The sequence below is a fragment of the Lemur catta genome, chromosome 9 (assembly GCF_020740605.2).
Source record: "Lemur catta isolate mLemCat1 chromosome 9, mLemCat1.pri, whole genome shotgun sequence".
NCBI classification, from domain to species: Eukaryota; Metazoa; Chordata; class Mammalia; order Primates; family Lemuridae; genus Lemur; species Lemur catta.
Genome location: NC_059136.1, coordinates 577,567 through 591,215, shown reverse-complemented (window position 1 = coordinate 591,215; position 13,649 = coordinate 577,567). Strand labels below are relative to the sequence as shown.

General features: G+C 57.3%; 1 protein-coding gene across 2 annotated transcripts in view; it reads left to right on the top strand.

Moving 5' to 3' along the window:
• Positions 1-9,960: 9,960 nt before the first annotated feature.
• The window catches only part of RASGRF1 (Ras protein specific guanine nucleotide releasing factor 1), a 78,501-nt gene continuing 74,812 nt past the window's right edge, over positions 9,961-13,649 (top strand). For both annotated transcript variants that reach the window (XM_045561038.1, XM_045561039.1), the window contains exon 1: positions 9,961-10,236. In XM_045561038.1, coding sequence (XP_045416994.1) covers positions 9,961-10,236 — 276 coding nt within the window. The remainder of the gene's footprint in view (positions 10,237-13,649) is intronic.

Here is a 13,649-nt window from a genome sequence, read left to right as displayed (position 1 = left end):
AAAGCAAATGCCCTAAGAAAAGAGTGGAGGAAGTCTCTTCCCTTATTTTCGACAGGAAGAATCAAGTTTCTCATTTTTATTTGTATTTGTTTTTTCGTGGACACAAGGAAACTATTGGCAAAACTTTGTTTTAAAACGATTCCTCTTAGAAATAAATTATGGAATGATTCTAAGCAGAAAAAACGGTAAAATTTCTTAAAGATGAGTCTTGGGGGGAAATGAAAGTCCCTACCCTGGGTGACGTAAAGCCACTTTATGCAAAACGGTTCGCACATTTTTAAGTAGCTTCAAAAGTCAGCGATTGCACAACCAACAGCAGTTGCTATGGCAGCAAAAGTTGGTGTTATTCTAATCCATTCAGTGATGAATTTTCTGGAGCTGCTGCGAGTGCAGGAAGCCATGTTCTTGCCGTGGAGTTTTAGTGTATGTGCCGTCTTCCGGGCAGGGATGGGCAGAGCAACCACGTGGGAATCAGGGTGTGAGAGTCGGACAGACACAGTGTGAGGTCTGAGCAGCCCCCAGAGCCACGTGGGGAATTAGAAGAGCCTGGGTTCCTCCTTTCCAACCCAAGTGGTCCCGTGTGCTGTGTGGACATCTGGGCCTGATCCCTCCGGTCCCTCCAATAACACCAGGGTACACATCGCTGGCCGTTCTGCAGGTGCATTGTGGGGGCAAAGGTGACATGTCCAAGGTCACCGGCTGGTGGCAAAGTCAGGAGCAGAATCCAGGCTTTGGCCTCAAGGTGTGAGGCGTCTGGAATTGACCGGAGAGGAAGTTCAAAGAGGAAACCAGTTTCACAGGAAGAGGAGTGATTGGTCTCGGGGTTAGGAGGGATAGAACACGTGTCTTCAGTGAATTTAGGCTCTGGTTACCCGGAAAGAGAGACCAAAACCAGGAGGGAGCTGCCGGTGCACAGTAGGGCTTCACAAGGACGTTAGGCCCAGGAGGGGGTGTTTATCTGCTTCACTCACTTCCCGACCTCCAGGCCCTGGAATAGTGCTGGGCACATGCAAAGTCCTCAGTGGAGACCGGAGACTGGCTGTTAGGTGAATTCCTACAGGAACACAGGCAGGGGGTGGGGGGTGGAAGCTTAACCAAGTGGCTTTAGGGTCTCAGTAAAGACCAGAATTGTGCATAGCGGGAACCGCACAGGGTCCGAGGTTTTGCCTCATCTATGAGCTGAGGGGCTGGGCTGCCACAGCTTCATGCCTGCGGGCAGAAGACACGAGACCCCTGGGTCAGAGATGGAGGACTATGTGGCTCGTAGTGACAGTGACAGCCAGAGAATCAGCAGGTTCTCACGTGAACAGTGTCAGGTGACAGCTGCACACCAGTGAGCTGCATTTTAGGGGAGGAACAGAAGTGAGGGAGCTCAAATCTTTCCCACGGGCAGCAAGGAGCCCACCCTCTGCTCTAGAGTGAGACTCTCGTCTCCCACAGCTGCTTGCTGTGTAGACATCACTGAAACCAGTCTGGAATACAGGCCTCTGCTCGTGAGACAAACAGAAGCATGAAAGTTCCCTGGAGAACTAGCTCCCCACAACATGCAGTGCTATTGTCCCCGGCTGGAGGGCTCCACTGTATCGCCCAGTACACACCGTGTCACCTGGTGCACACCGTACTGCCCAGTGTACATTGTATCCCCCTGTGGACATTGTATCCTCCTGTGTACATTGTATGGCTCAGTATTCATTGTATCCCCCTGTGTACATTGTATCCCCTGTGTACACCGTATCCCCCTGTGTACACCGTATCCCCCTGTGTACATTGTATCCCCCTGTGTATGTCGTATGGCTCAGTGTACATTGTATCCCCCTGTGTACACTGTATCTCCCTGTGTACATCGTATGGCTCAGTATACATTGTATCACTCAGTCTTTCATGACTGGTGTGAGAAACTGTCCCTGAGCTAAATCCCTCCCTCAAGGTTCTTGGTCTGCGTTGAGATTTCTCCTCTTTTCCACTCATTCATCCCTGCGCGTGGCAGCACTAAATAGCTTGGTGATCCCGGCTTTACCTGCCTTTGTATCTGGTTGGGAAAGCTCCCTTCCTTATTCGCCACAGGAAACATCTCCTGGCTATTCGTGCACGTGTTGTTACCGGAAGCTTCACGAGGAATCGGGGAGAGCTAGTCCGGAGCATCGGAGGTGGAGGAAAGGGGGTTCCGGGACTGGGGGAGGATGTGAAGGGTGAGGCCTGAGGAAACTGGCCCAGGCCACACACAAGGTGCCGCAGCCCAGAACAGGGACTGTCCTGCTGCAGGGGGAGGGGAGCCCGCCCTGGGGACCGTCCCTGTGTCCTCGGAGGAGGCCGGAAGGTTGGCCCGGCGAGAGCCCGGATGACTCTCTCTCCCAGCAGTCGGGGGCTCGGGAACCTCTGGGAGAGCCGCTTTTGCCTCCATCTGTAACCGCAGGCGTCAAGACGGTCACGTGTCGCACGGAGGCTGGAGGGTCGTTTGGAGAAGATCCAAAGTGTGACAGCTGCTGCCCCCCCCCCCCCGCCGCCCTGGGGCCCAGAGCTGGGCAGCGGCAGAAGCCAAGACCCGCGGACTCGGGGGAGGACCCCGCGGAGGCGGCCAAGGTCGGGCCACGAACACGCAAGCGCGTCTCCAGCGTGAGCTGGGAGCTGGCGGGTCCGCGTGGCGACACGGTCCCAGACCGCCAGCGCCTGGTGGCAGAACGGACGAGCACACTGAAGAGTCACCCTCCGAATCTGCGGGACGTTTTGACAGGTGAGCGACACTCACACCGTAGGAACGGTGACCTCCCAGGGGAGAGCGGGCAGGTTAAGAGCCGCCGTGCGTCTGGAGCTGTCCCTGACGTCGCCCCTGTCCAGTCGGAGCTAAACCGAGAGGAAGACGGAGAAAGTGGCCGCTGCGTCGCGGGGCGGCTGCGAGGACAGAGACGGCGCATGCGCCAAGGACGCCTGCGGGCCGTGTGCTCCGGGCCTTGGCAGCCCCCCCCCAACCCGCAGTGTTGCTCGGCGGGAAACGGAGGCTCACCGCACAGGCCTGGGGGGATTTTCCTGCGTGTGTTTGTTTTTCGCAAGTGCAACAGATCTGATTTTCTAACATTTTTTTTCTCCCAGAATATGTCCTGGTTAATTGGGAAATAATTTGTTTCTAAAATGATTCTCTCCATTTTCAAAGTCACACGGTGAACTGTTTGAGCTTTTTGAACATTTTCATTCTGAAAATGAAGACAGAATTTAAGAAATCTAAATTCAGCTTTATAATCAGTGTGTTTACTGGGTATTTTTTGCACCAGATAAAGGCGTGTGCACGTGCACCGTGATCTGTGAATAAAATGTGAGCCTTTGTTTCACGGGGTCCGCAAGGGAACAGGAACCATGCGTTCCGTGCGGTGCGACTGCGCGTGGCCGGGGCTGTGGGCCCTCTCGGTGTCGGTCCCTGGCAGGACTCGGGGACACCCCACGGAGTCACAACCAGCTGACCAGGAGTTCAGACAGCAGCACAGACACGCACTGCCGAGTGACAAAACGGGAGGAAAACCGGATTTATAACATAATCCCTGTAACGACGACTAGGCATGACACCCACAGGAGCACCGTGCACGGGGACACGCACACAAAACACACACTGAAGACACGAGCGGGGCCTCCCACGCGGAGGGGAGTGATCAGAGGAAACGGGGGAAGTGGAATAAGAAAGAAGACTCCGGTAACACTTTCTCAGTTTCTCTCTCTTGTGTGTGTACTTCATGTTTAAATTGTGATTTTTTTTTCCCCTTCTAAATCAGGAAAAAAGCCTCCCACCCACAATATTCTAGGGAGAAAGATGAATATTCACCACCTAACTTTTGAAATTGACATTTATTTTGTGATTCAAGAAGAAGAGTGGGTGGGAGTAAATATCATAACTGGGGAATTTAATCTGTAACCCTGGGAAAATAAATTGGGCTTTATTAATAAAGTGTGAACGGGGCACACGCATCAGCTCAGGGGATGTATTTACTTGGGGATGGATCTTAGTTTGGACGGGGAGAGATTTTAACTAGGGACTTTGCTTATCTTTGCGGGAACTGGATTTTCTTCCCTGTGGTTTGGGTGCGAGTCCCCACTGGCCGTGAGGCCCATGGCGCAGACGTGACCCGCTCACTCAGGAGCGATTCTCGCAGAGCCGCGATGCCACGCACGGGACCACCCGTCGCTGGTGCTGCTTTGCTGCTGCTGCTGTGGGGCGGCCCTGGGATTCCAGGTGCTTCTGCATCCTTCTCGGCGGAGTCTTGGCGGCCGGGCCAAGACTGCGAGCAGCACCTGGTGATGGAGCCACCTGAGCAGGCAGGCCCCCCCCCATCCTGGGCCGACCTGTCACTCAAGGACTCCTGGGCTGTGCAGAGCCTGGTGCCAGATCTGCTGGCTCCTGGCAAGGGCTTGCGTGCTGTGTCATGGCACGGTGGCAGGGCAAAGGGGACATGGACACTTATGAGGGGCAGACCACGCCTTGCTTTATAACACTATTCAAAGTGGTGTTAGACAACATGCCGGCCATTTGAGAAAAATTAATAATAAAGCCAGACCCTAACCTCAGTCCTTTCTCTACAATAAATTCCAGATGAATTTAAATGATTAATGGAAAAATAAAACCATAAAAGAAAATATGGGCAAATATGTTTCAGTCTTGAAGGAGCCGCACAGAGGAAGGGGATCTCAATCAGAAACCATAAAGACAAAGATAGACGTGTCTGCACTCAAATGTAAAATGTGTTACCATCCACATACGTACACAGATACAGGTATGTAGAATTAAAAGACAAACAGCAAGGGGAATAAGCTCGTCACAAGAAGACAAGTACCTGTGTACGATTCCGCTTACCCGGTACTTAGAATAGGCAAATTCATAGTTACGGAAAGAGGAACGGCGGTTGCCGGGGCTGGGGAGGGAGACGGGAAGTTGTTTGAAGGGTAAGAGAGCTTCAGCTGTACAAGATAAAAAGAATCCTGGAGGTGGTGATGGCTGAGCAACTTTATGAATGTATTTAACGCCACTGACCTGCACACCTAAAAATGGTTAAGACGTAAATGCTGCATATATTTTAACACAAGGAAGACAACAAGCAACGAATTGCAGAATTATTTGCAACGTGTGTGACAGTCCGTGGTTAATACCCCAATATATAAAACACTCTGATAAATCTACAAGGATAATACAAACACATCTGCAAAAAAGATATAAACCAAAAATTCAAAAAAGAAGGAATGGGAATGACTAAACATTCAAAAATGTCTAACTTCACAATTACAAGAAGTGAAAATCAATACAAGAAAAAATATCACTTTTGCCCTTTCAAACTGGGCAAGTATTATAGAGATTCGCAATATCAGTATCCAGGACTGATGAGTGGGTGGAGAAGCAAACTGTCCCATCCCCCGCTGGTGGCCATCTGGGGGCAAAGGTCCCCTGGATGTCAAGTGTGTCCCTTTAACCCAGAAATGCCACTTTTGGGAATTCATCGTAAGAATGGAAAGTGAAGCATTATTTCCAAAAACTATGAATCAAAAACGACCTAAATGCCTAATCAGAAAGAATCAATTAATTAAATTTGTAATAATACGAAAAATGTCCCCACATACTGTTAAAGACAGAGCGAGAGATTGAGGTTATAAATTAGCATGTATGTTAGACGCCCATGTTGGTAAATACATTTACATAGAAAAAGATTATATTAAAAAATCATTGGAGGATTTATCTCTTCATTGTGTTTATTGTCTTAATTTTTTACAGAGAAACTACATTCAATTTATAATCATTTGTTTTACACAAACAATTCTTGGCTCAGACAATCTGTAGTCACTGGCTGGAAAATGGAGCCTCAACCCGGTGTCCACGTGTGCGCCGGGCAGAGCCAACCGGCTGAGCCCAGGCTGGGGCGGTGACCCCGGCACAGCCCCCGCTGCAGAAATGCTCTGAGTCCTTATACGCAGGTCTTGGTTTCTAAGGTTCTCTGAATGTTCCACCTGAGCACATAGCACGCATACACACACCACAGGCACACACACTACACGCACGCACACCACATGCACACACACCACACGCACACAAACCACACGCATGCACACACACACACACCCTGCCACCCAGAGACTTCCACACACACACACGGCAGACGACACACGTATCTCACACCCTGAAAGTCCTCACAGGCTGGGACCCAGAGTCCACCAGACCGATGAACACCCACCTCGGCCAGTGCAGTGGTCAAGCCCCGTCCAGAGACCAGCAGAAACCCCTCTTGGGGACTCGCCAGGACTTGATGTCCCTGTCACTCGCTAGACATTTCTAAATGGAGAGATCAAACCCACCACAATAGTCCTTGCTTCTCCCTCTTGGCTCCTCACCTACAGAGACCTCAGCCCGGAGGGCTGGAAGTCGGGGCACCCAGTGAGCCAGTTCCTCGGAACCAGCCATCCTGGCTCCTCTGCTGGACTCTGGGCACAGGGTCCCTGCCCTGCAGGCCTCTGTTCACCCCAGTTCAGAGTCTTACTGGGAGGGTGGAATGAGACAAAGTGCAGCCCAGAAGCACTGACGACACTCTGGTGCACACCCGCTCCACCCCTGGGCAACGTGGCCGCGCAGGCCTGCTGGACAGCACGCACGAGCTGTTGTGCCCACGTCTCGCAGCTATGGCAAGGCATGCCCACCCCTCCCTGGCACCCCTCACCCCAGCCCAAGCTGGGGCCAGCCTGGCAAACGATGTCTCCTTAGCCAGCTACCCTAAGCAGCTCCCAAGGGCCCTGAGCTCTCAGTGGAACCGAGAGGAATGACGGCAGAGGGCCCGACGGCAGCTCTGCTCCGGCTTCTGTGTGTGGAGACTGGAAAGAAACCTGCATACACACAGCGCAGAGGAGTGGAACCACAGTGCCAGGGCTGCTGCTCCTCCCGTCCCCAGCATGGCCTGGCCTGCCAGGAGCTCCTGCAACTCCAAGACCAGCTCAAGGGGTCGCTCAGACTCCCAAGCCAGCACGGGGGAGTGAGTGAGTCCAGATGGGATTATCTCGACCCAAGCTTTAGAGCTGTGGTTCTCAACCCTGATTGGCACAACCTGGGGAGCTTTTGAAAGCACAGGTGCCCAGGTCCCACCCTCAGAGATTCCAGCTTAACTAGCCCCAGCTGCAGCCTGAGCACAGGTGTTTTCAAAACCTCTCCAAGTGCTTCCAAAGTGCACCGGGGTTGTGACACACCAGGGCTGAGTTCTTTTGCTGATTGACACCTCTGATCGGAACCTCCTCCCCAGACCTAAGGGGAAATGGTATGTCTCCTGCTACACTAAGGACCAGAGAAGGGATCCCTGGGCTGGTCTGTGCCCCACAAGGCAGGAGCTGTGCTTTGTTTGTCACTGTGCCCCGCAGCCCATGCCTGACACAGACTAGGGGCTAAGTAAACACTGGTGGAATGAAATGAAATGTGTGTAAATGAATGAATGAGTGAATGAATGAATCCCACCCCTTCCCCCCTCACGAGTGCCCCGAATCTTCCAAAGTGTGGTCTGCAGCCCAGCAGCTTAGAGGAAGCTGTTGGAAATCAGGTTCTCAGGCCTGTCCCAGGTCCACTGACGAGGCTCCGCCCTTTAACCAGACCCCAGGTGACTCAGGCATGTGACCACATCATCAGTTCCCCCACGTGTCAGCGGTTCGCTGGCGTCTCTGCACATTGAAATCACCCACAACAGCACACAGTCCACTGATGCTTTTGTGGGTGCTTGCTAACTGTCCCCAGGCAGTGCCACTGTAGCAGGGGTCTCTCTGCCAGGGCAGCCTCCCTGCGGGCCCAGGCTCTGGCCCACAGGGAGAGCCACTCCCTGACCACCCACCCCCTCTGAGGATAAAAGCCGGCCCCCTGCAAGCAGGGCCCCCACCCAGCTCCACATAAACCTCCAGGACAGACCACCCGGTTCAACTCCAAGCTGCCACTTCCTAGCTGGGCACCCTGAGCAACTCCTCCATGCCTCAGTTTCCCCCATCTGCACAATGCTTTGGGTTGCGTGAAGATTAAATGGCTTAATTTGATCTAAAACACTTAGAACAGTGCCCCTTCCCTGAAGTCTTCTCCGCCTCCGTAATGGGCTTCCAAGAAAAGTTTAGATGAGGAGCGCCTAGAGGACCTCAGTCCCGGAATCTGCTTCCGCGCAGAGAGCAGGCGGGGGCAAAGGCGGTCCCCGTGCAGGGACACAGGACCCAATGAGGCGGCTTGGCCATGCCCCTCTTTCTTTCCACTACTTGTGAAGAAAAATCTGCATCAGCGATGCCTTAGAGTCCCAGCCGGAGTGAGGGCCCGAGAGGGGGGACTGAGGCTACCGAGGCCGGTCTGTCCTGCAAACGTCCCCGCGGAGCACAGGCCTGCGCCATCGCCCAGGACCGGCGGCTCATTCCTCCACCGCGGGGCCTCCCCCTGGTTCCCCTCGACCTGCCCAGGGCGACCTGACTCCCCAGCCCCTTCCCCAGCATTCCAGACCAAGGGGTATGTGTGTGTGTGTGTGTGTGTGTGTGTGTGTGTGTGTGTATCCCTGCGTGTCCGTGTGCGTGTCCCTGTGTATGTCTGTGTGTGTCTGTGTGTGTGTCCGTGTGTATGTCCCTGTGTGTGTCCGTGTGTGTGTCTGTGCCTTTGTGCGCGCGCGTCTGTGTCCGGGGAGGGGTGCCGGGGAGGGGCGTCGGCAGGTGCGTGCGGAAAGATGGTGCCCTGCCTCCCCTCCCAGGGTGCGCGGGCGCCCCTCCCGCAGCGAGTGCGGGGCCCCACGTTGCCGGTCGGCCCAGCCCCGGCCTCTGCGGCAGCTGGCGGCGCGCGCTCCCCGCTCCGCGCAGCCCCCAGCTCGCCTGCGGCCCGCGCGCCCTCCTGGTGCAGCATGCGGGCGCTGTGACGTTCTCGGATAAATGCCGTGTAACTGTGTAGGCGAACGGGAGCTAAAAATAAGAACGGAAAATCTATCATTAAGGTATCATTGCGCCAGCGCAGCTATTTGAAGGCTCCCATGGTCCCCGGCGCCCGCGTTTGGAGCCCGCCTTCAGGCTTGGGGGTATTTGCAGAAAACTCCCAGCAGCGGCTCGCCAGCCAGACCTGGGGCGCAGGGGGTGGCGCCGGTAATTATGGCAACGCTCAAAATAAAATAAAATAAAATAAAACCGAAGCTCACCTCGCCCTCCCCACCTCACCCCCTGCGCGGTCCGTGGTCGCTGGAAGCCGCCGGAGGGGGCCAGAGGCCGAGAGTGATGAGGCTCGGCCAGTTACGCACAGACCAGGACTGGACGCTCTTTCAGACCCATCTCGCCATCCACCTTCCTCCATCCACCTTGGATCAGAAAAACAAAGTGCCGGGGAGAGGCTGCTGGGGAGAAAATGACAACTGGGACTTAACCCCAGGGCGCGCGCGCGCCGCGGTGGGGAGCAAGGAACTCCCGGGATGGCGAGCCTCCTGGGCTGCCTTGGGTTAAACGAAAATTGATCCGATTTGCTTTTTAACACCCGAAGGAGGAAGGGAGACCAGGGGAGGAGGGCAGGACTTGCGTGCGCGTGTGCGTGTCTGGGGAGGGGAGGCGCCAAGGTGCAGCCTGCGCGGCTCTGCGCCTCGGCGGGCTGCGTGCGTGTGTCTGTCCGCGCTGCTGAAACGGGCTCTTCGAGGGATCGCGTCACATGACTCCGCCTGCCCCTCGCCAGAGCGCAGATCGCCGGTCCCCCAGTTTGCCCGGCGCCGGGGGAGGGTCGGGCGGCATCTCCTGGGCCCGGGGCTCTGCGGCGCGTAGAAGCGGCTCCAGCGGGGAACGGTACATCTGGATTCACGAAGCCGCGGCCCGGCGCCAAATCCCGGAGCGCAGATATTTGGGGGGAGGGGAGAGCGAGGGGGAGCGAGCGAGCGCCAGAGAGAGGCAGCGCGGCGCGCACGGACGGGGGGCTGCGGGGTGCCGCGCGGAGAAGATGTAAGCGCTGGGGTCTCGCTGCCTCCGAGCACCATGCAGAAGGGCATCCGGCTGAACGATGGCCACGTCGCGTCCCTGGGGCTGCTGGCGCGCAAGGACGGCACGCGCAAGGGCTACCTGAGCAAGCGGAGTTCGGACAACACAAAATGGCAAACCAAGTGGTTCGCGCTGCTGCAGAACCTGCTCTTCTACTTCGAGAGCGACTCGAGCTCCCGGCCCTCGGGGCTCTACCTGCTGGAGGGCTGCGTCTGCGACCGCGCGCCCTCCCCCAAGCCGGCGCTCTCGGCCAAGGAGCCGCTGGAGAAACAGGTGAGACAGCGGCGTCCTGACCTCCTCGCGTCGCGGCCGCGGCCCCCGGGCTCGGGCCTTGGGCTGCCCGATGGCGCCGAACTTTGGCCCCTGGAGGCTCTCGGCGCCCTGAGCAGCAGGGGGTCTGGGTCCTACTCGGCGCGCGACCCTGCGGCGGGCAGAGGGGGCAGGGACTGCGGACACGGAGTAGGTGTGCGCTGCGGCTGCCCTTCGCCCACTGAGCCCCTGGGAGGCGGGGACAAAGGGGCCCAGACCCGAGACGCCGCGGGGCAAACGAGTACGAAGGACCAGAGACGAGACCCATGTCCAGCTAAAAATGGTGCTCCCAACCCCCACCTCCTCCCGCCAGCGCTCCTAGCCCAGATCCACTGCCCCGACCAGGAAGGTGCCGTTGCCCGCGCCCAGGCGCAGGGAGGGCACGGCGGAGGCGTCCGAGCTGCTGGCCCAGGCGGACTCCCTGCGACGGGGGGCGAAGGGCAGCCTGCGCTAACTCCCCCGAGCTGGGGCTGTGGGGCCACAGGGGTCGGATCGGTACCCTCGAGCGTGGTGGGCTTACGACGAACCCAGGGGCTCCGGGACCGCCATGACGCGGGCGAGGGCCAGGGCTGCTGCGGAGGCCGCAGGGCAAGTGGGTGCTGCGCTCCTCCCCCGGCCCTGCGCCCCTGGAGCGCTGCGCTGCGCTCCGAGCTGCGCTGCGAGGCTCCGGGCCGGGCCTGGGTCTGCCGGGGACGGTGGAGGTGGGGGTGAGCCCTGGGCTTGGAGGGAGGGCGGGCGCCTTTGGTGGCCCGCGGGGAGCACCCAGAGCGCAAGGGGCAGCCTTCTGCTTGATGCGCTTTCCAGAGGCGTTAAGCAGAAGGTTAAGCAGATGATTGTGAGTCCTAAGATGTCACCGTTGACAGAGACCTGACATCCGTAGGGCCCAGCCGGCTGGTGACGACTGGCAGGGGACTTTGGGGCCAGAGAAAACATTCACCTGTCCAGTGTCGCAGGGGGAGTCGAGGCCACCCTAGGTTCTGAGCAGCCAACGGAGATCTCAGAACCCTTGCTGCATGAGGGTACAGACAGTGGCAGTTGAATGGGTTGAATTAAAAGCTCTCCTGGAGTCTCCCCCTAATTGTCAGGACGGGGAGCTAAGGAGGGTGTCTGGCACATCTTTCCTTCCTGCTGTCAGCCATGGTGCTGGGAGATGGTTTCTGGGGACTGGGAAGGTGGACAGGAATTGTCGAGGGTGGGTGTCTGGGGGTGACAAGCTGCATGGCAGGGCTCCCAGACGGCCCAGTGCAGGGGGGGCAGGCAGCCCTGAGCTTAAAGCCCCAGTGGAGCCTTGAGGTCGTGCATGGGAGAGCCAGATGCAGGGACTCTGCTCCCAGCCCTGGATAACTTGCCCCCCTGCAGCCAAAGTCTACCTGTACCTACCTCCACCCAGCCCCGACCCCAGCCCCTCCTTCCCTGAGCTCCTGGGCGGGCAGGGAGGAGGTGTGGGCTCATAGTGTCTGTTCTCAGCACCCTGACATGAAGACAGATGGGCCTGAGACTGAATCTCAGCTCTATGACTTCCTGGCTGTGTGACTTCAGTTAACTCACTAAACTTCTCTGAGCCTCAGTTTTGAAATCTACAAAAGGTAGATAAAAACACTGACCTTTCCGGGGTTTTCAGAGCACTGAATTAAATAACCTGTATAACATTATGCTTGCAATACATTGTAGCTAGATCTAGACAAATCTTAGTTGAATCTGAATTATACCTACCTGGACAGGGTTGTTCAGGTCACCAGATGTTCAAGCTGAACGGAACCTCAGTTTTAGGTTGTATGGCCCTCCTTCCCATTTTACAGACTGAGAAACTGAGGCCCAGAGGAGGGAAGGGAGTCCCAACAGCACAGAGTGAGTCAGACCTAGAACTCACCTGGCGTCTAAGAATCCCTGACTGTGTGGACTCCGGATTGCCCAGTTCCGGGCTCGGGCGTGGAATCCCACAAGCAGCCGGTCGCAGGAGGGACATGGAGGACATGTGCTCGTGCTTGGAGCCGTGCCCCCATCACTGCCGATTGGGCCGGGCTGCCGGGCCAGGCGCCGGTTCTTGTTAAAGGCGCCGCCTCCTCCCACACTTCCTGTGTGTCCCGTTGGACTCCAGAGCAGGTTTGGCTCCTGCCCCTTTGGCCTGCGCGTGTGTGTGCGAATTCATAGCTGTTTCCTGTCTGAGTCTCTGAGCAAGATGGTGGCACCAGCAGCTGCTCCGTGTTCCCCGTGCCGTGGGCACCCCCCGGCAAGAACCTGGCGTGGGAGGGTCTCCCGGCCATGCTGTGACCAGGTTTGGGCCCATAGGAAGCCGGACTCAAAACCTGCCCGCACACGGCAGGCTGCCGGAGTTAAAACTCTGTTTGAGTGGACTGGCCGGTGTCTCTGGAGACTTGGTTTTAGCAGGACGTCGTTTTCACCTGGGTCCAAGCAGATAGCTTCCCTCCCTTAAAGGCCAGGGCTGGTTTCTGAAGGAACAGAAACCACGTCGTGGCCGGGAACCCCCAGTGGCTGGGCAGACTCAGCGACCAAGCACGCAGTGGATGCACGGGAAATGCTTGCTGAGCGGGGCTTGTTCTCGTCTGGCTGATAAGTCTGGTAATTCCATATTTTATATCCTGAGGGTGACTGGGTGCTGGGCCCTGTGCTGTGTCCTCGGCCTGAGAAGCTGATTGTCACAGACCCTGAGCCCCTGGGGAAGATACCGCACCCTGTCGAGATGCTGTCACAGTGGAATATGCAAGGCGCTCTGGGGGCCCAGGCCCAGCCTAGCACGCTGCGGTCTCCTCTGGCTGCACCCAGTGCAGCCCTGATGCCCAGGGGCTCTGGCCTGAGATCCCAACGCCCCATGAGGTCAGATGGGCACAGCCACGCCGCCATTCCCCTGCCCAGCAAGCAGGGTCCTCACCTCCTCTCCTCCCAACCCCACAGCCCACACACCAGAGGCCAGGGTGCCGTCCACTGAGAGCCAGGGTTCCGCTTGCTCAGCGGCTGGCCCTTGGTGCTCCGTACCCTGGTTTGGCGTGGAGCCACCCCACACCGGCTTTTCCCTCCTCCTTCCGGGCTCCCTGGAATACAGCTTCCAGCCCCAGCTTCTCCGCCGGGAACCCAGCCAAGCCCACCCAGCTCTGCTCCCCCCCCAACCAGGAGGGCTCTTCCCGACGCGCTTGAGGCAGAGGGAGGCAGACAGGTCCCTGCAGCCACAACCCGATGTGGGCCGAGGCTCCAGAGGCCGGGGGCCGGGGGTCACCTAGTACCTGCTGTCCACTGGCCGGTGCCCTTCCCTGGGAGACGAGGTGAAGCCTCACCCCCGGTCATGTGCGGGGCACAGCGCCGGGCGGCCCGGCAGATTCCCACCCACAGCAGCCCTGAGGCTGTGAGTGTGCCCACTTTAC